The 26332-nt window shown below is 40.1% G+C and overlaps 2 protein-coding genes across 2 annotated transcripts in view; both read left to right on the top strand.

The window, feature by feature from the left end:
- Positions 1-3842, top strand: part of LOC119423185 (trafficking protein particle complex subunit 5) — a 4623-nt gene extending 781 nt beyond the window's left edge. Inside the window, exon 2 of the mRNA XM_037690593.1 lies at positions 3542-3842. Coding sequence (XP_037546521.1) covers positions 3542-3838 — 297 coding nt within the window. The 3' untranslated portion in view covers positions 3839-3842. The remainder of the gene's footprint in view (positions 1-3541) is intronic.
- Positions 3843-11350: 7508 nt separating this feature from the next.
- Positions 11351-26332, top strand: part of mcoln1a (mucolipin TRP cation channel 1a) — a 36754-nt gene continuing 21772 nt past the window's right edge. Inside the window, exons 1-3 of the mRNA XM_037690594.1 lie at positions 11351-11474; positions 21653-21945; positions 22722-22889. Of these exons, the coding sequence (XP_037546522.1) occupies positions 11444-11474; positions 21653-21945; positions 22722-22889 (492 nt within the window). The 5' untranslated portion in view covers positions 11351-11443. The remainder of the gene's footprint in view (positions 11475-21652; positions 21946-22721; positions 22890-26332) is intronic.

Consider the following 26332-nt stretch of genomic DNA (forward strand, 5'->3'; position numbering starts at 1 on the left):
TTTACATTAAGGTGTGCACCCACAGTTACATTAAGGTGTGCACCCACAGTTACATTAAGGTGTGCACCCACAGTTTACATCAAGGTGTGCACCCACAGAGCACCTGGGCTGAGGGATGAATTAATACATTTTCTGATTTAGGATTCACTCCGTCATCTTTCAATATTTACTAACTGGAATATTAGATCAGAACTCTAAGATGTACTTTTTTGATATTTCAAGTCAGTTTATTTATATAGCTCCAAGTCCCAACAGAAGTTGTTTCAGAGCAGTGTACAAAAAAAAAAGTCATACTTGAAGAGACAATAAAAGTTATATAAGGAAGCAGCAGATTGTGTTGAATCTTCACTTATTCACAGTCTCTCATCATGAACAAGCACAAAGGAGACAGTGGAAAGGAAAAACTCCCTTTTAACAAGAAGAAACCTCCAGCAGAACCATGCTCAGGACGAGCAGTCATCTGCTTCGACCAGCTGGGTTTTGAGAGGAACAGGAAGGAGAAACAGTTGAACACAGAATGACAGGTCCAGGTGAACTTTCTATAGGAGGAAAAAAACATTTTAAGACAGAAATAATTACAAATACAAACAGGTAGAGTAAGTAAAGACAGCAGCAGAGTGAGGAAATGTGGTCATTTTGTCCTCCAGCAGGCTAAGCCTTTAGCAGCATAACTAAAAGATAGCTCAGGAAACTCAAGCCAAGTAGCCAACCCTAACTATAGGATTTATGTAAAAGTAAAGCCTTAATCTTAAAACTGGACAATGTGTCAGCCTCATGGACAGAAACTGGAAGTTGGTTCCACAAGAGAGGAGCCTGATAACTGAAAGATCTTCCTCCCATTCTACATTTGGAAACTCTAGGAACCACAAGTAAACCTGCAGTCTGAGAGCAAAGTGCTCTGTTAGGAAAATATGGAACAATAAGATCTGTATCCTGATGCATGCTCAATAATCCAGGTAGAAAAATCCAAAAAAGTTAAATCTGGTCCCAAACAGGACTCCAGTCAACCATCAGGTGAAAAGGAGGAACCCAGATCCAGACCAGTGGTCATTCCGTATGTTGAGGGGGTATCAGAGAAACTGAGATGTTTATTTTCTAAACACAACGTCCCAGTGGCTTTTAAACCCCAAAATACATTACGGCAAAGACTGGTTCATCCCAAAGATCCAGTCCCCCGGCACAAACAGAGCAATGTTGTGTATGCTGTTCAGTGTCAGGAGGGCTGTGATCAGTCTTACATCGGGGAAACTAAACAGCCACTGGCCAAAAGGATGGCCCAGCACAGAAGATCAACATCATCAGGCCAGGACTCTGCGGTCTACACTCATCTCCAGGCCAGCGGTCACTCTTTCAAGGATGAAGATGTCCACATCCTGGACAGAGAGGAACGATGGTTTGAGAGAGGAGTAAAGGAGGCCATCTTTGTGAAAAGAAATCATCCATCATTAAACAGGGGTGGAGGCCTCCGGGTTCAACTGTCCCCCTCTTACAATGCTGTGATTGCTAGTATCACTCAGCCCTCTGTGAGTAGTAAACAGCCATCAGTGTGCTAATGATCCATTGTTAGGCTGATGGTCCTTCTTGAGCATGTGATCAGCTGGTTTTGGTTGTCAGCAGCAAACTGGTTGATCCACTCTAAGAAGGTGCTATTTAAGAGACTGAGCTGAAAACAGCACCTCAGACTGAGGAAGTCTCTTGGATGAGAGACGAAACGTTTCTAGATTTTTTTTTTGCTTTGTTTTGCTTTTGTTTTTTTGAATGTCCAGAGGACCAGATTGAACTTTTTTGAATAAGATCTGTAATATAAGATGGAGCTAGGTTGTTGAGAGCTTTGTAGAAGTAAGATTTTGAATTCTATTCAGGATTTGACAGGGAGCCAATAGAGAGAAGCTAAAACTGGAGAGAGATGATCTCTCCCACTAACTCCAGTTAAGACTCTGGCAGCAGCATTTTGGATCAACTGAAGACTTTTTAAAGAAGTATTTGGACACCCAGATAATAAACCATTGCAATAGTTTAGTCTAGACGTGACAAATACATGAACCAGTTTTTCTGCATCATTTCAGATGTTTCTAATTTTAGTGATATTATGCTAAACATGAGAGTTCTCCATATGGTCACTCACTCAGGGTTCTGTAAACATATTTTCTTAGCAAAGGTAATGACTGATTTTGTGTAAAAGACCAAAAGCCAAATAGGATTCATCCTGAAATGAGGATCTTACAACTTTTCTTTTAATGCTTATTAAATATTGTAACACACAGATGATTTAAAAATAATAGTTTAGGATCTTACTTTGCTATTAATGACAAACTAAACAAAAATAAGGATTAAAAAGGATCAAATAAACAAGTTGAAAATGTGGATTTTTATTTTTACAAATGTAGAAGCAGCAAATATAGCAGCTGTTCTTCAAAAATTTGATGTATTCTAGTTTACATAATATAATTTTCAAGTAAATGTCTTTATTAAACAAGTATCTGTGTATGTGTCTATGCAGAAATAGGTTTTACTTATAAATGGGGCGGCTGTGGCTGAGTGGTTAGAGCAGTCGCCCTCCAGTGCAAGAGTTGGGGGTTCGATTCCACCAGCAGTCACAAGTCGAAGTGTCCCTGAACCCCTCATTGCCTCCAGTGTGTGTCCCATCAGTGTATGAATGTGATAAAGAACTGATTAGTCTTTGTGCATAAATAGTAAAGTGCAGTATGAATGGGTAAATGAGGACACAGATTGTGTTGTAAAGAGCTTTGATAAGATAGAAAAGCACTATATAAGTACCGTTGATTTAAAAACAAAATGGAATAATCAACAAATGATTTAAATCCCTATTATTAAAGGTACTTACTGCAATGTCATGAAGACTGTTAAAAAAAAAAAACAATTATAAAATTATCAGTTAATCTGCATGTTTTTCTCATATTTTTAGTGAATGTGTCCTTAAGTAAAGAGTGTCTAAGCTGAATTTGTGAACATTTATCAGTTACCACGTGCGTCTGTCCCCTCATCCTGACAGCTGGAGTTCTGTTCGCTCGATCCACAGTGAAATATTTTGGATTCTTCAAACTGAAAGACCCCTGCTGCATGCAGAGTGATGATTTTTATGTATTATTATCAGTATTTCAGGTGACCCTGCTGTAAAAAGTACACTTTTTCTGCTGGTTTTGTAGAAAATTAGCCCTTTTTGAATTGTCTAGGGTCCAAATGTTTCGCTGGTGTTGTATGAAAAGTGAAAGCTCTGTTTTAATTTTAACATTTGACATATGTTTCTTATAACATCAAATGTAGGATTTGAATGTTTGCAAATAATAAAGTTCATCATTTAAGAAAGAAAAATGGGTTCAAACCAACTGATGACAGTACTTTCAAAGTATTTTATTATAGTCTGTGTTAATGAATGGTTAGACAAAATCTGGTTTCATGGGGGTGTTTTGAGGCAAATGGAGACTGGAGGTCACCATGGTAACAGAGCAGGTGTGATGTCAGTATACGTGGAAGACATAAGCCTAAACCTGTTGCACCTGCGTCGTTCTCCTCTTCACAGGTGTCCGTGTGGAGAGCGTTGTTTGGAAAGGAGGCAGATAAACTGGAGCAGGCCAACGACGACGACAGGACGTACTACATCATCGAGAAGGAGTCCCTGGTCAACACATTCATCTCCGTTCCCAAGGAAACCAGCAGCTTGAACTGTGCGGCCTTCACCGGAGGCATCGTGGAGGCCATCCTCACTCACAGCGGCTTCCCCGCCAAAGTCACGGTGCACTGGCACAAAGGCACCACGCTCATGATCAAGTTCGACGACGCCGTGATCGCCAGAGACAAAACGCTGGAAGGCAGATAGATAAGAGGGGAGCTGACGGGGATGTGGTGTTTTTTTTACAGAAAAAACTTGTCAAACCGACACTGAGTTGTAAACTCCTTGTTTCTAGAGAGAAAAAAAGATGTAATGATAATAATAATAATAATAATAAGCAGCACCTGTTAAAACTCTTTATAGACAGTTTTAAAAAGAATACTTTGGTATACATGTTGGATTGAAACCGTCCTTAATAACAAATATCATTGATTCCACCTGCTGAGGTAAATTTAGAAAATAATGTGCACGTAAGGTTGCACAGTGTGACATGTGAACAGATTTATTGTTGTATTTGTACCAAAGTATTTCTAAATATGTTTTCTTTAGTGCAGATTTACAAAGTAACAGGAATATTTTCAGTACTATAGGACGAGCAGTTTGTGTACAGGAACATCACAGGTCATGTTTCGCTCTTCTTCTGTTTGAACAATCAACATATACTACTAGACCAAATGTCTCGTCTCGTCTCGTTGGGAATCGGAACCAGCAGGACCCAGTTTACAGAAGCTGCCTTGTTTGGAACCACACTGGAAATGTGGGGCTTTAGGTTCTGCCAGCTACTCGCACACAATCCGTGTTAAAGTATGAAATAACTACTTACAGCTAAATGCATTAGAAACATTCATATCTGAAAAGACAACAGCAAGGTAAGAACCACGTGAACCAACAAAGTCAAGACAAAATGATCCGAGGTGTATTTTTATCTTTACAAAGTTCAAATTACCATTTGTTTACACGAAGGTGATGGGACTTTAAACTGGTTCTAGTTTTATCCAGTACAGTTGGTTCCATCATGTTACTACAGAAGCCTCAAAGGGACAAAAGAGAGTCTCACATTTTCAAGGCCTCAGTAGTTTGGGGGGGGGGGGGGGGTGATGATGAAGAACTGTATTTTTTTGGACTATAAGTCACATTAAGCAAAACAAAACAGATAAGTCAAACTTTATTCAACTCGTTCACAATAACCACAGAAAATCGGTTTGCGGTCAGTAAACAACCAGAGTTAGTCTTTAAAATACAGTAGTTGCAATTTGAGCACTCATGTGGTTCCTATTCCCTTTAAATCATTGACTTTTACTTTGGTAAAGTGTAAATGAATCCATGGCAGAATGATTTTTCTGTAACTTTAAATCAGGAAGAAAAGAGAGGGAGACATTTTACAAAAGAACAAACTTGCCATTAGAGGTCGACCAGCATGCTGCTGATGGCCCATGTTCAAAGCCACTTTCTTCTGTGTTCTTGTATATTTTGCAAATATATAGACTATTTACTGAACTTTGAATAACCCGTTATTTTGCAACTCTTCAAACAACCTGAGCACTCCATTCATCCATCTTTTGCCACTTATTCAACACAGACCCCGGGACTTCCTCCTCAGCTTATCCAGAGGGACGCCAAGCTGCTCCTAGGCAGCTGTGAGAGACGGTAGACGGTGTTTTCTGACCAAACACTTTGTAGCACTTTCTGACCTGAAGAATGAAACCATGGGTTTGGGTGATTCTGTGGGATCTACACTGATTTTGTGTTTCTTGTAAATCAGTCGCAGAATGGCTGGACTCATAGGTTTGAGGAGTTGAGCTATTCAGGAGGAGGAAGTTCAAGTCACTGCTCCTCCACGTTAAAACCAGCAGCTGAAGTGGCTTCTGCAGCAGGTAATGATGCCTTCTGGGGGAAGTGAATTGGACACATCTCACTGGGTGGAGGCCTTACAAAGAACTGGGACTCACTGATGAGACAGTGGTGTGGCTGCACTGCCCATCAGGAGACCTTTATGTGATCACAGCATGTAGGTCCACAACACGTTGGTCCTTAAACCCCCTCCAGAGTGGGACTAACGATGCTCATAATCACCATAGGTAAGGTTTGGAATGTACAGGTCCTTCTCAAAAAATTTGCATATTGTGATAAAGGTCATTATTTTCCATAATGTAAAGATAAAAATGAAACTTTCATATATTTCAGATTCATTGCACACCAACTGAAATATTTCAGGTCTTTAATTGTTTTAATACTGATGATTATGGCATACAGCTCATGAAAACCCAAAATGCCTGTCCCAAAAAATTAGCATATTTCATCCCACCAATGAAAGACAAGTGTTTTTAATACAAAAAACACCAACCTTCAAATAATCATGTTCAGTTATGCACTCAATACTTGGTCGGGAATCCTTTTGCATGAATGACTGCTTCAATGCGACGTGGCATGGAGGCAATCAGCCTGTGGCACTGCTGAGGTGTTATGGAGGCCCAGGATGCTTCGATAGCGGCCTTAAGCTCATCCAGAGTGTTGGGTCTTGCGTCTCTCAACTTTCTCTTCACAATATCCCACAGGTTCTCTATGGGGTTCAGGTCAGGAGAGTTGGCAGGCCAATTGAGCACAGTAATACCATGGTCAGTAAACCATTTACCAGTGGTTTTGGCACTGTGAGCAGGTGCTAGGTCGTGCTGAAAAATGAAATCTTCATCTCCATAAAGCTTTTCAGCAGATGGAAGCATGAAGTGCTCCAAAATCTCCTGATAGCTAGCTGCATTGACCCTTCCCTTGATAAAACACAGTGGACCAACACCAGCAGCTGACATGGCACCCCAGACTGACTGTGGGTGCTTCACTCTGGACTTCTGGCATTTTGGCATTTCCTTCTCCCCAGTCTTCCTCCAGACTCTGGCACCTTGATTTCCGAATGACATGCAAAATTTTCTTTCATCCGAAAAAAGTACTTTGGACCACTGAGCAACAGTCCAGTGCTGCTTCTCTGTAGCCCAGGTCAGGCGCTTCTGCCGCTGTTTCTGGTTCAAAAGTGGCTTGACCTGGGGAATGCGGCACCTGTAGTCCATTTCCTGCACACGCCTGTGCACGGTGGCTCTGGATGTTTCTACTCCAGACTCAGTCCACTGCTTCCGCAGGTCCCCCAAGGTCTGGAATCGGCCCTTCTCCACAATCCTCCTCAGGGTCCGGTCACCTCTTCTCGTTGTGCAGCGTTTTCTGCCACACTTTTCCCTTCCCACAGACTTCCCACTGAGGTGCCTTGATACAGCACTCTGGGAACAGCCTATTCGTTCAGCAATTTCTGTCTGTGTCTTACCCTCTTGCTTGAGGGTGTCAATGATGGCCTTCTGGACAGCAGTCAGGTCGGCAGTCTTACCCATGATTGCGGTTTTGAGTAATGAACAAGGCTGGGAGTTTTTAAAAGCCTCAGGAATCTTTTGCAGGTGTTTAGAGCTACGTAGTTGATTCAGATGGTTAGGTTAATAGCTTGTTTAGAGAACCTTTTCATGATATGCTAATTTTTTGGGACAGGCATTTGGGGTTTTCATGAGCTGTATGCCGTAATCATCAGTATTAAAACAATTAAAGACCTGGAATATTTCAGTTGGTGTGCAATGAATCTGAAATATATGAAAGTTTCATTTTTATCATTACATTATGGAAAATAATGACCTTTATCACAATATGCTAATTTTTTTAGAAGGACCTGTAGATTGATTGACAGCTTTGTATTTTGGCTCAGCCCTGTTCATCACCACAAACTGGAACAGCCTCCACATCTGACTATCAGTCTCTTGCTTCTTTCTCCCCTCACTAATAAATCCTGAAATGCTCAAAATCCTGGGTCGGTGACCAATTCCCAGCCTTGAGTTGATGAGCTACACTTTCCCAGATGAGGATACTGTACCATATTATGCCATACCACTTTATTTATAAAGCACAAAACAACCAAAGTGCTGTACAGCAAAAACAAACTAGCAACGGACACGGGATAAAATACATAGATCCAGTAGTAAAGATAAAAACTAACATTATAGAATACAGACTAGTTAATATCAACTTGGTGTCAAAAGCCAGGAAATAAAAGTGAGTTTTTAAGCGAGACTTAAAACCAGTAATAGAGGGAGCCGGGCTGACATGCAGTGGTAACTCATTCCACAGTTTTGGACCTACAGAGAAGGTCCTGTCACCTCTGATCTTAAAACGAGTAACTGGAACCAATAACAGCATCTGCTGACCTCAGAGATCGCTGTGGGACATATGGCTGCAGCAGATCAGCGAGATATGAGGAGGCAGAACTGTTCAGAGATTAAAAAACATACAGAAGGATTTTAAAATGAATTCAAAAGTGAACTGGAGCCAGTGAAGGGAGGCCAGAACTGGAGAAATATGCTCTCAACTAAGATAAAAACGCAAACTTGAAAGTGCTGTATTTCAATAATTACACAAATATTTTTTGTACATATATAAATTTATAAATGAGCATTCTTAACAGACAGTGGGCTGATATTGGGTGTCTGTACGATGGCAGCATATTTTTCCTTCTGCGTCTCCGTATAGATCAGTTCAGGGCGACATTTCAGTGACTGTTGTGCCGTTTGTCGTCTGTTTCAGTCTCATTGTTGCCAGTTGGTTCCAGAACCACACATGGCCTTCCCCCTGAGATGGATCAGTAAAATACTTTCAGGAGGGATTAAACATTTGTTGAGGCATAAATAAAGTAGTTCTTGTGTATGAGGGCTGCTCAGCCAGTCTTTGTAAACATACACAAACCCAGCCGACCCGCCTCACGCACATCCTTCAAAGATGAACTTCCACCTTGTTTCTTAAAGCTGGCTGTTCATATCATCACAGTCCCTGTGACCCACATCTTCAATCTCTCCATAAGCCAAAACTCCATTCCAGATGCTTGGAAAAGAGCCTTTGTTCTTCCTTTACTGAAGGGAGGAGACCCCACCTCACTGAACAACTATCGGCCAATCTCTAAACTCTGCATTTTAGCCAAGGTTCTATAAAAACTGATAAACTCTCAAATTAAAAATTACCTGGACTCATTTAACATCTTACCTCGCCTTCAATCTGGTTTCAGGAAACAACACAGCACAACAACTGCTTCACTGAAGGTTCTTAATGATGTTGTTGAAGCTCTGGATGCTAAGGATTATTGTGCTGCACTTTTCTTAGACCTGTCTAAAGTTTTTGACACTGTGGATCATGACATCTTGTGTCATAAACTCTCAGAAATCGGTTTCTCAGCTCACACCATTGGTTGGTTCTCTAACTATCTCTCAGACATCTCTCTCATAATGGTACTTTCTCCAGTTATTTAACAGTCAAAAATGGTGTACCACAAGGTTCAGTCTTAGGGCCCACCCTCTTTACAAACTGCATAGGTAATGTAGGTAACATTCCTGATGCATCCATACATTTCTATGCTGATGACACAGTTGTTTAATGTCTAGCTCAAACAGTTGATAAGGCTTTCCAGCTTTTGCAATCTGCATTTGACATCATCCAGTCTGATTTGTTCCACCTCAAACTTGTCCTAAATGCCAACAAAACCAAAGGGATGCTTTTTTCACTTAGGAAGTCGGTCCCAGCAGTTCTTCCTCTGATTTCATCCTCAAATGGTGTCCCGAATGAGTTTGTTGATTCCTATAAATATTTGGGTATCTTGGTCGACTCACATCTCTCTTTTAAGTTTCATGTGGAAAACCTAGTAAAGAAACTGAAAGTTAAACTGGGTTTCTTTTTCAGAAACAGATCCTGTCTAACCCTGAATGCTAGAAAACGCCTTGTATCTGTGACTTTTCTTCCCTCCATTGATTACGGTGACATTATTTACATGAACGCTCCTAAAAGAACCCTGCAGATGTTGGATGCTGTCTATCATGGTGCACTAAGATTCATAACTGGCTGTGACTATCGTACCCACCACTGCACCCTGTATTCACTGGTTAACTGGTCACCATTAACTTCATGCAGACTCTCCCAATGGTACATTTTCATCTTTAAATCACTTCTCGGTCTGCTGCCTTTATACATCTCCTCCTACATGTCTCTGCATGAATGCAGTTACAGCGTGCGCTCTCAGGACATTATTACCTGCAGTGTTCCCTCAGTGAGGACTGAACTAGCAAGAGGGCCTTCTCCTACTCCGCTCCTGTTTCCTGGAATATCTTACAAAAAGATTTGAAGCTCTCGACCATGTCCTTTCTAAGTGGCTTTAAGAATCTGTTGGGACTCCTGGCAGGGACCAATGCAGACATGTTCCTGTTTTTAGTTTTCTACAATCGCCTTAGAATCTAGCTGTTTTTGTTACTTTTTTTAGCCATCTTATTTGTAAAAAGAAAAAAAAAATCTGTATGACTTTTTATAACAGTCTATTGTTGTCGCTGTTGTCCATTGTTGTCATCATTCTTTGTTGAAATCAGGTCTCTCTTGTAAATGAGTCCTTGAGGCTCAATGGGATTTACCTGTCTAAATAAAGGTTGAATGAATGAAAAAAGAAAGGAAATTTCTACTTATTAAAAACAGAATTCATTATTTTGGAGCTTATAGGTAATAAAGTTTTTAATAAATTGACTTGATGCTGGTCAGAGCCTGCTCATCACTAAACTGCAGCTGGTTGAAGTCCCGCCATGAATTAATTTCCACAGTAACTGCCTTTATTAACTAAAATGAACATTTATCTAACAAATACAAGATAAATTGCAGAGTTGGTTCTTTTAATGCTGGTTATAGTAACAATTAAACAAAAGTAATCACTATTTTTTATGCATTATTAATTACACTAACCATGCTCATTTCTAACAAGTAACATTGTTGTTAGCACTCATAAGGAAATCATTTCAGCAGCCCTATCTCAGGACCCACAGGGGTCCTGACCACCTTTGGGAACCTCTGCTGTTTGATTGACAGGAGAGTTGTTGTTCTCAATCTTACTTTGTCTACAGAAACAGTAACATGATGCTGATAGATGGTTCATTATTGATGACTCATTATTTAAAAGTTGGCTGTCTTTAAAAAAAGGCAATTCTCAGCTGATTAATTATCCTTTACCTCGTTATATCTCTTACTCTACTCTTACTCTAAATGCTAACTTAGAGATAATTCACTCACACCAGATGTTCTCCTTATTCATAAATGTTTTCAGCAACAAGCTTTCCTTGATTAAGGTTTAAGGACCATCTTGCAATATGATGATCAGCACTAGCTTTAAAAAGGCTAATTATTAGCCTTGTTTTGGTTTAAAAACAACAACAACATGTTAGGGAACATGTAGGAAAACAAACAAGGCAGAAAGCCCCAGCTTGTTTCAAAGCAGGAAATCCCAGGACTGTAGCTGATTACCAGAGAGCTGCTATGAACACACCTTTTCAGTAAGACATAAGAAAAGCACCACTCTCATCATAACTGTAAGTTTGTTTTAGTTAAGAGGGAAACATAATCAGGCTGTGTATTATTATCAGTGTATTACTATTACACGTCTACACACCAATCAATAAATGCTATTTCTCCAAACTGACATGCTCAGTGTATCAATAAGACATTCATCAATAAAACTGAAGGCAATTTAAAAACTGATGATCTCAGCTTTTCGCTTTCTAAGCCAAGCTTCCACAACAGTCACTCTAAACATGGCCTCTGGACGAGTTCGTCTCGTGGTCACGTGACGGACACCACGTGACCAGCGCGGAACTGAGTCTGCGCGAACAGCGGCTGGAGCTGAAGAGCTACAGGAGAGAGGAGAAAACAACTGTCCTGCTTAATGTCGCCACAGTTCTTCACATATTTCATGCTTTGTTTGAGTTTGCTCACATGGCTGAGCCCGAACCACAGGACCTCCGTGGTAAGTTGAATTTTAAACTTTTACCTTCGTCACTCACGAGTCGCCGTCCTTGTTTAAAAGGAAATGCTGGGTTAGTTTAGCGTCTTTAATTTGTTTGTCGGTGTTTTAAAATGCTCCAGGGTGTGAAGAAGACATTAGTTGTTACCGTATGTCTGTCTTGTTGTCTGTGGGACAGCACCAAGACTGTTTGGGTTCTGATCTGATGGACTCTTGTGGACTAGATGACCACCTGAGTAAAGTTTGGGGTCAGTCCTCATAAAAATGGCCGCCACAGATCTAAACAAACACAAAATGGCTATTTTGAACAAATATTGAGCTAAAACTTAGTGTGGTAGTAGCCGAGAGTCATCCCCAACATAAACACTGAGCACTAGACATCTTTGTGTAGGACAGTTAAACCATCTGTTAGCAAAATATGCCACGAACCATTGGAGACATTTCAACGAAACCTTCAGAAAATAATTATTTGGATGCTGATTATTTGTGGTCAGCCCAATTCAAAATGGCTGCCACAGCTAATCTACTTGTTTCCAATGCATGAGCAGCTTGCTCAAAGATACAGCTGTGGTAAGGGTTAAGTAACAGAGAGGCTTCCTAATGCATACTCTGAGCACTGTCACATCTTGTCATGCAAGGCCACAGGTGATATTCAGTCCTTCAATGAATGCTAGGACTTTTAATTTATTTGAAATATACATTTTTAAAATAACATTTAGTCAGTTTGAAAATGAAAGTTGTACACAGCCGTCTCTGTTTGTTTTGGAGCTTCAGCCACACAAACTGAAGAGTATCATTACTGAGTCACCTGCTGTAATAGTAGTTTTTGTGCCCAGCTTTGCTGTGCAATGTCTCAGAGGTTGCAGGTTTCTGTGATTAGAGGGAGGCTCTTGTTCAATCTCAGCGTCTACCACCAGAACCCACAAAATCATCCGAACCCAAAAAGCTGACGTCTTTTACGTCTAACAATTACTCTTTGGACAGTAAGCTCCTTGGTTCAGTCGCTGGATTAAGTCTGGCTCTCATGAGTGCAGTTTCCTTCTGGTCTCACATATTTTTGAACTGTCTGTGCTTTTCATTTGAGAAAGTTCTGGTTATTAACATTTATTTGACATGTTAGCGTTTCCTGGGCTGCCTCGAGATGTTCTGAGTGATCCAGAACCTGGTGGTTCTTGTTGTTGTTTTTTTTTTCCCTTAAGATTTTTCGTCAAAACTGATCTGACAGATTTAGCCACAAAAACAACAACTGAAAACTTGCAAAATATTGAGATTTCCCTGTTCAGGGTCTCAGGGAGTTGGTCCACATCTTCAGCGGAGTGAGAGGCGAGGGACACCCTGGACAGGTCGCCAGTCCGTCCCAGACACACATGGAGTCAGCATGTTTTTAGTCTGTGCTTAACAAATCTGTCCATTTGATCCAAGTATGTTTTTTTAAAAATCATCAACTAATAAATCCTTTTTACAGTTTTTTGTTTAGTCTTTCACACACAAAGTGCGCAGATACACATCAGAAAACTGCTTTGAACTGAGTCGTTGAAAGAGAAATGAATCTTTGTTTCAATGAGCTGTGAGGGAGCCAACAAATGTTTCCACGTTTGTTTAACTTCTGACCGAGGCACCGTCTCCACCTGACAGGAGACAGCTCAGAGCCTTGTCAGCAGCACGTCAGCTTTTCCAGCCAAAGTTACATCCTTTAGCTTCGGCGTGAGTCAAAGTCTGCTAAACTGTGTGTGGCCTTTCTCTTTTCATGACCAGATTAGATCCAAGTGCTGATTCACGGCTGTTGATAGATTTCCAGTCATGGCTGACTGACCAGCAGCCGCGCCAGGTTACCTTCCAGAGCTCTGCAGGTGGCTGTGTGAACCAGAAGAGCCAGATATTTTCATGAATTCACCCAGTCTGAGTGGGTCTGCCGCTCTTTTAGTTTGTCTGATAACTGAGGCGATCAGCTCTCTTGTCTGATCAAAGATACGAGCGGGTTCGTCGTTTCTGTCACTGATGCAGCGTCTTCGTTATCGCTGAACCAGTTCATGTCGAACTGAGCAGATGCAAGGTGCTGAGCGTTGTTCAGATCAGGAACTAAAAAGCTCTCCTAAGTGTGGAAGTGGTCTCTTCAAATATGGCTTTGGCTTTGTGCAAAAAACCACGTGTGGTTATAAATTCTTTCCAGCTGATTTCCTCCATCAGCTGCAACAGACGGCTTCAGAACAAAATGAAGCTAAAACCTAAAGATTGAGACTCAACTCAAAAAAACTTAAATCTACTTAGCTGTTTGGAAATATAATTACACATTTCTCACATATTTTAAAAGAAAAAAATGTATCGTCCTTTTGCTAGAGTAGATATTTAATCCCAAATAATCGTCAGCTCATGTGTCTGCGCAGAGTGTCAACACTTACGGGCTTCCCGTTTGTTGGCAATATGTCTCAACTTGTTGTTTGTGAAAATAATAAAGCTGTTGCGTTTTATTTCTATACTTCCTACAAACTAAATGAGCCTGAAATTATTTCCGCTACAGAGTAAATCGTTGAACTTTCATCTTGTTTAGGGTTTGTGCAGTTTCTTTCCTCCTGTTTCACTGCAGCTGTCCAGGCTGATAATCTGCTGGTTTGGTCTGACTCAGAGCAGCTCTGACGTTACGCCGTGGTTTTGCTGAGCACCAAAACATTTCTTCTTCTTGTTACATGCTGGACGGTCTCAGTTTGTTTCTAATCCTGCAGACACATTCCTGAATGTACAAGGAGTGGACACACCGTTTGAGCTGATTTCTAGTTTCCTGAAAGCTTCTGCTTCAAGTGAGCCAAAATCATGTGACCGGCATTAGGACTAACAGACCTGCTCTGTGCTGAGGATTTTCCTGTTTATTACAACAAAACACTGCTCTTTTAATAAAAAATATATTTTTTTTTTTATAAAGAAGAAAATGTAGACTCTTAAATATCATGTTGTTTGACTTTTCTGTTATCACTGAACATTAGTCTCTAATATTCTGATACATGCTCAATAATCCAGGTAGAAAAATCCAAAAAAAGTTCAATCTGGTCCTCTGGACATTCAAAAAACAAGAAAACAAAAAAGACAAAAAACAAAACAAAGCAAAATAAATATGTAGAAACGTTTCGTCTCTCATCGGAGAGACTTCCTCAGTCTGAGGTGCTGTTTTCAGCTCAGTCTCTTAAATAGCACCTTCTCAGAGTGGATCAACCAGTTTTGCTGCTGACAACCAAAACCAGCTGATCACATGCTCAAGAAGGACCATCAGCCTAACAATGGATCATTAGCACACTGATGGCTGTTTACTATTCACAGAGGGCTGAGTGATACTAGCAATCATAGCATTGTAAGAGGGGGACAGTTGAACACGGAGGCCTCCACCCCTGTTTAAATCGTCTATCGTCCAAACTGAGGACGTCCAAGAAATCGTCCATCATTAAACAGCAGTGGAGGTCTCCGGGTTCAACTTTCCCCCTCTTACAATGCTGTTAGGCATTACAATTAGGCTGATGGTCCTCCTTGACCATGTGAGCAGCTGGTTTTTGTTGTCAGCAGCAAACTGGTTGATCCACTCTGAAAAGGTGCTATTTAAGGTCGTTTTCACACCTGATAGTCCGGTAGACTCGGTTCGGTTCGGGACCAATATTCATGACCTTTTGTTTACATTTGAGCTGGTGCGTTTGCATTCACACTGCACTGTGCAGTTGAGTCAACCTGTTGAACCAACCTGTTCCCCCGCTCGCCTGTGGGGGCGCTGCATCAAGAACTACTGAAAGAAACGACACAAAAACCTCTGAAGACACGTCTTCTTCTTCTTCTGTAAATAAAAATAAAAACGAAGTGGCATCAAGTTTTAGCAGTTTTAGGAGTTATATTTTGTCATTTTTCAAAAATGGACTTAGCATGAGCAGAAGATGAGACGGAAGACCATGAAGAATATTGTTTTTCACACAAGGCAGCTGACGGCTCCATATAAGGTCAGAGAAATGCGTGTTTGTTTACCCTGCAGAGCGGGGCTTGGTCTGTTTACATTCACACTGTACTCGAACCGCGCTGGAGTTCTCTTCTACCGGACCGAGACCTAGGTTTTAGCCCGGGCCAGAGTTCGCCTTTTTGTTTCGTGACAGAGTTCGATGTCGCGTTCACACCTCCCTAAACGAACCGGACTTTCTAGGAAAATGAGCTAGAGTTCGATTAAAGCGGACTAAACAGGGCTAGTGTGAATGCACCCTAAGAGACTGAGCTGAAAACAGCACCTCAGACTGAGGAAGTCTCTCGGATGAGAGACGAAACGTTTCTACATGTTTTTGCTTTGTTTTGTTTTTTGTCTTTTTTGTTTTCTTGTTTTTTGAATGTCCAGAGGACCAGATTGAACTTTTTTGGATTAGTCTCTAATGTCTGTGCCAGATAGTTTTTAGGGTTTAGTTTTTAACTTTTTAGGGGCGGCTGTGGCTGAGTAGTTAGAGCAGTCGTCCTCCAATGCAAGAGTTGGAGGTTTGATTCCACCAGCAGTCACATGCTGAAGTGTCCCTGGGCAAGACACTGAACCCCTCATTGCCTCCAATGTGTGTCCCATCGGTGTATGAATGTGATAAAGCTCTGATAAGTCTCTGTGGAGATCTGCTGTTTGAATGGGTAAATGAAGCACAGATTGTTGTAAAGTTCTTTGAGTGTCTTGATAAGATAGAAAGGAGCTGTATAAGTACAGTCCATTTACCATTTTTGTGATGTAAAGGGATAGTTCAGCTATTATGTATGGAAGGCCATTTCCGCCTTGAAAGAAAAAGTAAAATCCCAACAGAAGTCATAATTTCAAGTTTTAAAGTCATAGTTAAGAGAATAAAAGTCATAATTATGACTTTAAAACTCAAAATTATGACTTCCTTTTGGACTTTTTTTTCATAGCGGAAATGGGCTTCGATACTAAATACTATATAAAGTGAAAATATGTATACATTAAATACCTTTATTTAAAAGGATTGATGTTTTGAAGGCAGAGGGATGTAAAAACTGAATGAATGAATCCATATACTATGCAGGAAAACTTCCGGTGTTTGACAGGAAGTTGCATCACAATCCCAGTAGAGTCACGGTGTCCGGCAAGGGACAAACTTTGAAATTAAATTCGAAAAGTCGAAATTATGACTTTAAAACTCATAATTATGACTTTTAGTCTCATAATTATGACTTTAAAACTCGTAATTATGACTTTTATTCTCATAATTATGACTTGAAAACTCAAAATAATGACTTCCTGTTGGGCTTTTATTTTTTTCTTTCATGACAGAAATGGGCTTCCATAATTATGACACGTTTCTGTGGAAAATGTTTATCTAACCTCACTTCTGGAACAGCCTCAGTTTCTGTCAGAATGAAAATAAATGCTAACACAGCTAAGACCAAAATCAATTAGGATCACATTAAAACAGGCTTCAGTTTACAACATTTCAAACTCTTTATGAAAGTCCTGCATGGCGGCAGGAGAAGGCCTTCATTTCTGCTGCCACTGTTTCATAAACCTTTTCTTACGTTACACTCTTATTTACATGGAGTAAATTAGCCAGCACAAGATGCAGCAGCTGTGGCACCTCAGATGTTGACTTCAGCAAGAATTTCATGATCTTTCTGACAGAATGCTCATGTAATGAAAAATTTATGACAGTGTTATGTTTAAAGAACAGCGTTTGCAAAAAACACTTTGAAAGTTTGAAGATGGGAGTTGTTTAAAAAAACAGATATGTATATTTTATATTAATTATTTTATTGATTGTATTGTTTTATTTTTGTATAACACAGGTCTCTCTTGAAATTATGACAGTTTCAATTAGACTAACTGGTATAAATAAAGGAAATGAAATGTCAATTTCATCACAACTGAACACTCTTATTTAAACTTTTACACAGCAGTTTTACATTAACGTGTTTTTTTCCTATCAGGAACTTTATGAAAACCCTGCATGGCTGCAGGAGAAGGCCTTCATTTCTGCTGCCACTGTTTGCAGTAGAAACACGTGAATTACCATGTAGTCGACGTAAAGATTCGAACAAGAGCGTTCATGTAAACCTCTATGAAGTTCTGAGGACTTGAGTTGTTTTCAGACAACAACGATCCACTTAGCCTAGGCTGTGTTTGGACTAGCTGTTAGCTCACAGTCCTGCTGAACGTCAACTCTTTTGTCCAAACTGAGGACATTCTAACAGCCATCTACAGCAGGTTAGATATTGTTTATAACTAAGCACAGAAATCCACTTCAAAATGACTAAACTTTCCTTTTGCTAAACTTTATTCTGTTGTTATGCACCTTCCTCTGTTTTTATACTTAGTCAAATTGAAACATTTACTGTTCAGTGAATCTGTAGCAGCTCTGCTTGTTGAAACGCACTACGAAGGCATCAGCTGACGCGCCACAGACTCTTTGGACGATTGATTTTTCTATCATGGTGCTTCAAATACTTTCTGCACAAAAGAGGGACAGTTTACAAGTTACTTTTCTGTCACCTTTGTTTTGGTGATACTTGTGCAGCGCTGTTCTCAGTTTCAGAAGGAACAGAGAGAAGTGTCCTCCTGGCCTCTGACAGTGGACAGGTCAGGTTAAGGGAACGACGACGACTGTTGATGCACAGACACGGCCTGTAGCCAAGACACTTTGCTGCAGCGTACTCAGGTTTATTTCTATTTCAAATATATTTTATTTCCAGACTAAACAGAATGTGTTTGAACAGAAAACAGTTGATCAATGTGAAGTCCCAGGTTGCTGTCAGCCATGTTTGTTTACGTCTTTAAAACCTTTTTTAAAGCTTTTCTGGGATGCTGGTTACAGTCTGTCTGTCCTGAGGATGAGTGGTGTTTGTTGTGACCCGGTGTGATCTGCAGCATTCTCAGTGAGGATGTGAGGTTGCTGCACACTGACCGTTGTTGAATTGCTGACATCGATTTACCTCAGTGTGTCTCATGATCAAGCAAGTCTTGAGTGGACCATCTTTTTTTTTTCTGTTCCTCTTTCTGCTCAGCTCTGTGGCATTGTGCGATTTCGACATGCGGTCATTTTGTTGCCCTGGAGTTTCAGGAGTTCAATCCATTTCACTACAGATTTTATGTGGTGCTAATTTATGACTTAAGAATTAATCTCGGTAGCAGTAGCATTAGCTACTACTAATGCCACTTATATGATTTGTCATGAAGGCATTAAAACCATGGCAGACCTTTACAAAGACTGGATTTTTCTTAGTTTTTCAGAATTGTCCTCAAAATGTAACCTGCCTCCTTCTCACTTGTTTCTCTATTTCCAAATTAGACACTAAATTTCAGCATTGTTTCCAAATTTTCCAACTGTCCCTGCTGACCCACCATGGGTTGACCTTCTGGTTCTTAGGCCTAATCAGAAATCACCCCTTACTAATATTTATGGATCACTGGTGACAACTGAGTCCGACTCATTTAGGAAAATCAGAACTGCCTGGGAGCGTGAATTAGAGCTGAACTTTCTGAATCATCCAACATTTTTCAGTCAGGTCATCTGGACAGTTTCTTTTTTTATGTGCTGAAACGTTTCACCTTCCATCCAGAAGGCTTCATCATTCAAGGAAACACACAACACAAAACTGATTCTTCCCCCAACAGCTTACTCCAAAGTGGAACAAACCAGTTATGTTGGTGATAAGATGTTCTCTTTGGCACGCCCCCTCCTCCAATTGCCGGCCCTCTTCCTCATCGACAGTCATGTCAAACTGGTTCAAAACAACAAAGTCCATGCTCAATAATCCAGGTATACAATCCAACAAACACCATCTTAGCACCAACATAACTGGTTTGTTCCACTTTGGAGTAAGCTGTTGGGGGAAGAATCAGTTTTGTGTTGTGTGTTTCCTTGACTGATGAAGCCTTCTGGATGGAAGGTGAAACGTTTCAGCACATAAAAAAAAAGAAACTGTCCAGATGACCTGACTGAAAAATGTTGGATAAATACAGTACAACTCAATCCAGTAATAACTGGAGCTGTTGAAATGACTAGTCGGCTGCAATTAGGTGGATTGATGGTGCAGTGGTCCTGCAGGTCACAGGTTCAGTTACCAGCTGCAGCCTTTCTGTGTGAAGTTTTCATGTTCTCCCTGTGCATGTATGGGCTGTTTTCTGTTGGTACTCAGGTTTCCTCCCATGGATCAAAAGCATTCATGTTAGGTTCACTGACAACTCTTAAGTGTCACTTGGTTTGAAGGGTTGTTTGTCTCAATTGTCTCTAAGGGTGCATTCACACCAGCCCTGTTTAGTCCGCTTTAATCAAACTCTAGCTCGTTTTCCTAGGAAGTCCGGTTTGTTTGGGGAGGTGTGAACGCACCATCAAACTCTGTCACGGGAAAAAAAGGCGAACTCTGGCCTGGGTTAAAACCGAAGTCTCAGTCCGGTAGAAGAGAACTCCAGCACGGTTCGAGTACAGTGTGAATGTAAACAGACCGGGCCCCGCTCCACAAGCAAGAAGTGGAGTACAGCGCAGGACAAACAAACACGCATTTCTCTTACCTCGTATGGAGCCATCAGCTGCCTTGTGTGAAAAACAATATTCTCCATGGTCTTCTGCCTCATCTTAAGGACAAGGACATTTTTGACTATTATCGTTACTGATATTGGGGAAGACAATCACCGATATTTTGGCTGAAATTTTTTAGCTTTGTCCCCCAATAATCTAAGTAAACAGCTACTTTTAAACCTGTTTTAACACTTCAAACAGCCTTCCTGATGTGTGTTCACATTTTCCATCCTCCACTATTCACCATGAAGTTATCAAGTGTGTTACAAAAATATAAATTAAACAAATAAATGTCCTTCCCTGTTCATTGTTTCAACAGTCAGTCACATATGGTGAATGTCTAATTAGTATTGATTGCAGCAGAGTTATTTTTTCTTTGCAGAAAAGTAAAGATTTCAGACAAACAATACATTTCACTGAGGACGACAAAGATAATCTCTGATATATTTTACCTCTATGTTAGATTTATTGTTCTGGATAAAGTTTTACAAGGCCTACGCTAGGTTATCTAAACGTTAGCATGCTAACTTAAGGGGCATGTAGCTAATGACAAGCAGGTTGGAGGATGGAAGATAATTTATTCTTATTGTTTATTTATTTTACAGATCAGTTAAAATAAACTTGCGATGCTCTGTTCAGCAAAATACGCTACGTTCTCTGCTTCGGCTGTGATGAAAGTGAAAGTTAAAGTGAACTGAAGTGGTGGATACATTGTGCCATTTTCTTCAAATTGTTTTTCTTATTACTGTTTTTCTTGTACAATTTATACTTTTGTTCGATGTAACTGGGACCCTGTGTACACAATTTCATTCCACCTCATATACCACATGTGGTGCAAATGACAAAGAAAGAACCTTGACCTTGACAAATGCACCTTTTGCAAGGAAGGACACGGCTTGTTCCCAGTGTTTATACTGGTGCATAATGGGACAGTTATCACCGAAACAGATATGTCCCAAACAAAGGGGTCCAAGATGGGATAGCGGAGTAGGGCAATCGACTTGGGACCAGAAATTCATGGTTAGAATCCCAGCCATTCCCACATGTCATGGTGTCTCTGAGCAAGACACCTAATCCCTAATTGCTCCCCGGGTGCTTACATAGCTGTCCACAGCTCCATCTGGGTGCATCTCAGGTGTGATGGGTTAAATGCAGATAACTAATTTTGTCATTGTAAAGGAACATACAATGATGACAACATATCGCACTTATACATCTATATCGGTCTAAAATATCGTCCCTAGCCGATATATCGGTTGGGTAATGAATGAATGGGTTGGGCTAGTTTAACCCATTATTTAAGAAAACAAATATTGTTTTGTCCAAATAATGTCATGGAAATAATTTTTAAATGTCATCTTTTGACTTCTGTGAAAATTGAGACTAACCCAATATATATATTTATATTTAAAATTACTATTAACCATGACTGTCTGTATACAACAACCAACAGCTGTAAAAGCAGGTAGCCAGCTGTGGCACATGTAGGAGACTTTCTCATTCTGGTTTTTGGTTGTCCTAATAAAAGTAAAGAATCCTTTGTGATTTTAGTATTTCTGACTGAGATTAATTAATTAGTGCCCAAAACATTAAATCACACGTACATTACTGAAAATTTACAAAAGCACCTTTCTTTTTTTATTTTATGTTTTATTCTTCCAGAGGAACAAGATAACCTGCTCTCGTCGGTGACTCGGTACGGCTCTACAGACAGCAGCTGCCAACATAATCGTCAGGATCATCAGAGTCACTGCCATGACAGCAACCACAACAGCCACAGCTTCCCCTCAACAACAACGGCAGGTCACTGGGTCAGTGCGGACCAGGAGGAGGAGGCCATCCGCAGGAAGCTCAAGTACTTCTTCATGAGTCCCTGCGACAAGTATCACGCCAAAGGCCGCAAGCCCTACAAGCTGGTTCTGCAGCTGCTGAAGATCTTTTTTGTCACAGCTCAGGTTTGTTGTCATATTTTAATCTTCTTTTAAACGTTCTGTTTTTTTCACCAGAACCATCGAAATACAGCCAAGCTGGATTATAACGAGACAGATTAGCTGTTTTTGCAAATACAACCAAAAACTAATCTGTAAAAATAAAAAGTAGATACATGTGTGCAACAACAACCTTGTTTTAAATTAGAGATGACTTTTTTACAAGATCATATAATGTATTGACGTCTTAAAGACTCCTCAAGTCTTTTATTTAACTTTTCTTTGCATGTTTTCTTTTTGGACTTCGTGAACCACTAGACTCCACTCCATCCTTTGATTTACCCACAAAATATTCTGAACCTTAAAGCAAAAGTTCAGATCATTCAAAGGGAGGTTCTGTGGAAAGGTTATGAACAATAATATCTTACCTGCTGTACAGTGGTACTTGAATGTTTGTGAAGCCGTTATAATTTTCTATATTTGTGCATAAATATGACTAAAAACATCATCAGATTTTCACACAAGTCCTAAAAGTAGATGAAGAGAACCCAGTTAAACAAATGAGACGAAATATTATACTTGGTCACCAAACCCAAACTGAACTAAATTCAGATGAATTTGTAATGCATCTTTTTTAATAACTCTTGTTTGTTTTCAGCTCTGATCAGAAACACAACTTGAACAGTTTTAACAAAGCACACTAAATTTCAGAGGTTTTGTTTCAGCTCTTCTTGCCCTGACGTGACACTCCTCTCATCTTTATCTTCAACCTGTTGACCTTTCTTTGTCTGTTTTTGCTTCAGTTGGTGATGTTTGGCCTCAGTAACCAGGTGGTGGTCACATTCAAGGAGGAGAACACGATGACCTTCAAGCACCTTTTTCTCAAAGACTACGATGAATCCTCAGACGACTCCTTTGCAGTTTACACACAGGAGGACGTCTACAGTCACATCTTCTATGCTGTGGAGAAGGTAAGGGTGAAGAAGACTGAGGATCCATCCACACAGGAACATTTTTTTTAATGCAGACATTTTTATTATTTTAGCCTTTCTTGAACTTGGAAACGGCATTTTAGCAGATCCCAAACAGTATTTTTTGCAAACAGGTTCCAGAGTGAAAAAAGCTTTAAGTGCCAACTTTGTGCTTTCTAAAATCATGATTTTATAGCCTCACCTCTGATCTAAAGGTGGTGTCTCACTGAGCTGCAGCTGTTAGGAACTGCAAGACAAAAGTCAAATTTTCAATTGAAGTCTCTGATTTTGAGGGTTTATGGCCAAGTGAGCAGTGAGCCGGGTGGCTGTGTTTTAAAGAGTCCGTTTTTGAATCGTACCTAACATTAGCATGGCCTTAGACCTGGTTCTTTACCTCAGATCAGAATCAGAATAAGCTTTATTATCATTGTACCAGGATACAGTGAAATTATGTTCGTACAGTCGTCCAAAAGATGGGCGGAGCGCACATTGCTGCTGCTAAAAAGTGCGGCCTCTTATTCTTTATCAGAATATTTTTAGATAAAAAAAGAGTAAGAACCATAAGGGTAGATAGTGGTATTACAAAAAAGATCTCTTTGCATCTTGTCCTATCAGGACACAATTTAAAACATCAAAAAACTCTACCAGCAAGCACATTTATGAATGCATTACATTTGCATTTGACGTCAAGATGTTGAGATTTGTCCATAAAGCACTTTCAGATAGATCGCAGTTCTGATTATGTTATTTTAGCCAGCAGTTCTGATAAGCCTGCACAGAAGTTCTCAGGAGGGTTGCGATAGACAAAGCTTTATTCCTAGTTACCCATGTCCCAGGAGAAATTTGATAGTCGGCTCGTATCCGAGGCCAAACAGGGGAGTCAGATTCAGATAAGTCACAGTTGTTGATTTTTCTTCAGGCAGACAGTTTGTTCTTCTCAGCCTTGAGTCTTGCTGGAATTTTTCACTGATGCGCGTTATGAGCCTCCTCAAGATCGATCCCAACATGCTGCCAAACGCCCCGCGGATCTCTGACATACCCCGCAGCATGAGTCTCAGCCGGACAAGAGGGTTCTCCAAGACCCTGTCGTTTTGTTGAAAAGATTTTGTTGATTGCGTTGAAAGTCCAGCTCGTCAGTAGAGATGCACCGATCTGATATCAATATCTGTATCGGTACCGATATCTGAAAAACTTCTGGATCAGGTATCGGTGACAATGTGACCGATCCATTTTCCAATCCAATTTGCAGAGATTTCCTATCCATGATGCATGTTGGCTTCAAACTATGAATGGATTTCCTGAACGGCAGCGTGTCTCATGAACCCAGAGTAATAAGACCCAACTCACATTCAAGAAATCCAGTTCATAGTTTGCAGCCAGCTACAACGTGAGTGCTGAGTTAGCAGCACTGTGGCTAATAGCTAACGAACTTTTCATCTAAACATGTCCGCTGTGTGGAAGTATTTTACACTGAAACACCACAAAACAGGACAGCAACGTGCAATGTCTGCAGAACCATAGCGCCACATTAAACCGCGGTAAAGTTAGTTTTACGTTGCATGTTCGAGCTCTGTGGCTTCAGCGGTACGCTGCTCTTTGGTCAACCCGAAACAAGCAGCCTGACTCTGGCCAGCCGCGCCCAATCTGCTCCGCTAAATCTGCCGTCTCTGAGGAGGGACAGACTGAGCGTGGCTGACCGAAATCAGGCTGCTTGCGTCGGACTGAACAATAAGAAGACATTGCTGAAGCCCCGGAGCTCAAATGTTTATAGAGAAGTTGCTAAACTTAATTAATGACCAACCACTATCAGTTGTAGAAAACTAAGGATCACTCAGCTTGATACTTGCAGTCAAGATATAGTTTACCCTCCAGGAGATATTTATCAGTACAACAGTAGACAGTCATAAAAAACAAATGATTTGAAAATCACAAGAAAATTATATATATATATATATATATATATATATATATATATAAAACGAAACAAAAACTGCTCCATTATAAAGTGATGTAAATAACTAAAACAGGAACATGTCTGTTGGTTTATGCCATGAACTTAGCAGATGTGTAAAGCCATTTAACATTTTATTTTATTAATTTATTCATTCATTTAAAAGAAACAAAAATTCATCAAAAAGAAAACATTGAATGAAAAGAGTGCAGAAAGAAGAAAAATCTTATATCTGCCCCTTATTTGAAAAAATAAATAAAATAACTTTAAATAATCACTTAAATTAATCACTTTAATATCCGCTTTAAAGCTAGGAATAAAAACAAACATGTTTTGTGTTAGAATTTAATTATAACTTTAAAACTTATCCAACATTAATAAAACTTATCTCATGTTGCCTTTTTGAACATGCATGCATATATTTGTACAAATTGTACTTGAGAGGAGATTATTACAGCCTCATATAAAATCAATGATGATGATGATATCGATAATTCAGTACTGTTTATATGTATCAGATCGGATCGGTCTCGGCTGATACCGGGTCAACAGATATCTGTATCGGATCGAAAGTGAAAAAAGTGGATCAGTGCATCCCTACTCGTCAGATCCATAAACGTATTTTTCATTCGGGAGATGTGTACCAGGAGCTTCAAACACACAGAGAGCAAAGCAGGAGGAAAGAGAACAGGGGGAGGGAGAGCAGGGGCGTCCGCCTTGAGCGAGAGCCAGAGTAGAAAAATTGTTTTCAGTCGGAGAACAGCTCAATGTAGGTGTCAAAATACAGCCTTAGCTCTCTTGAAATGGGTTGGAGATGTCCACAGCAAGGTTCAGGTGAGTTGGAGAAAGGTTGGAGACCACCCTCAACAGCTCTGTTAGCATTTTCAAGAGAAACATCACAATTTTTCATGAACATGTTCAAAACTCAAGCGACAAGAGTGTGTACCTCTGTGACTCGTGCAAGGATATTGCAAAAAACAGCGAACGTTGTGAGACATTCTGGACTCTCCCTCATAATGCAGTTTGCTAACTACTGGTAGTTGCAACCCAGTGAGTTACTTCCTTTAACTTAAGATCCAAGAGTGTCCTCTTTGACCTTGTCTGTCCACACTGAAACATTTTTTTTTCCCAAAACAATCTTTTGTTGTTCTAAAAATACACCTTTGTACTCAATACACTGTTTGTAGAAATGTCTTCATCCACACATAAACACCAAAAATGACCCAAAACACTATAGTATCTATGCCAGGCCTGTACCTGTATGTGGCACAGTAACACTGCCTCAAAAATATACCAAAATCAGAAAACAAAGAGTGGAGCATGCACATTAAACTTCCACACACTGGCTGAAAAATGTAAATACAACTGAAACTTTACCTAACAACTTTGAGACAAAACAGCCAAGCTGCCTAATGTGGAGTCTATTCCTCTTTTGTTCAAAATGCCTGTTATAAACAAAACATGAATCTGGCTCCAGCTCATTGTCAGATAT

Source organism: Nematolebias whitei, chromosome 16 (assembly GCF_014905685.2).
Source record: "Nematolebias whitei isolate Nwh7 chromosome 16, NemWhi1, whole genome shotgun sequence".
Classification (NCBI taxonomy): Eukaryota; Metazoa; Chordata; class Actinopteri; order Cyprinodontiformes; family Rivulidae; genus Nematolebias; species Nematolebias whitei.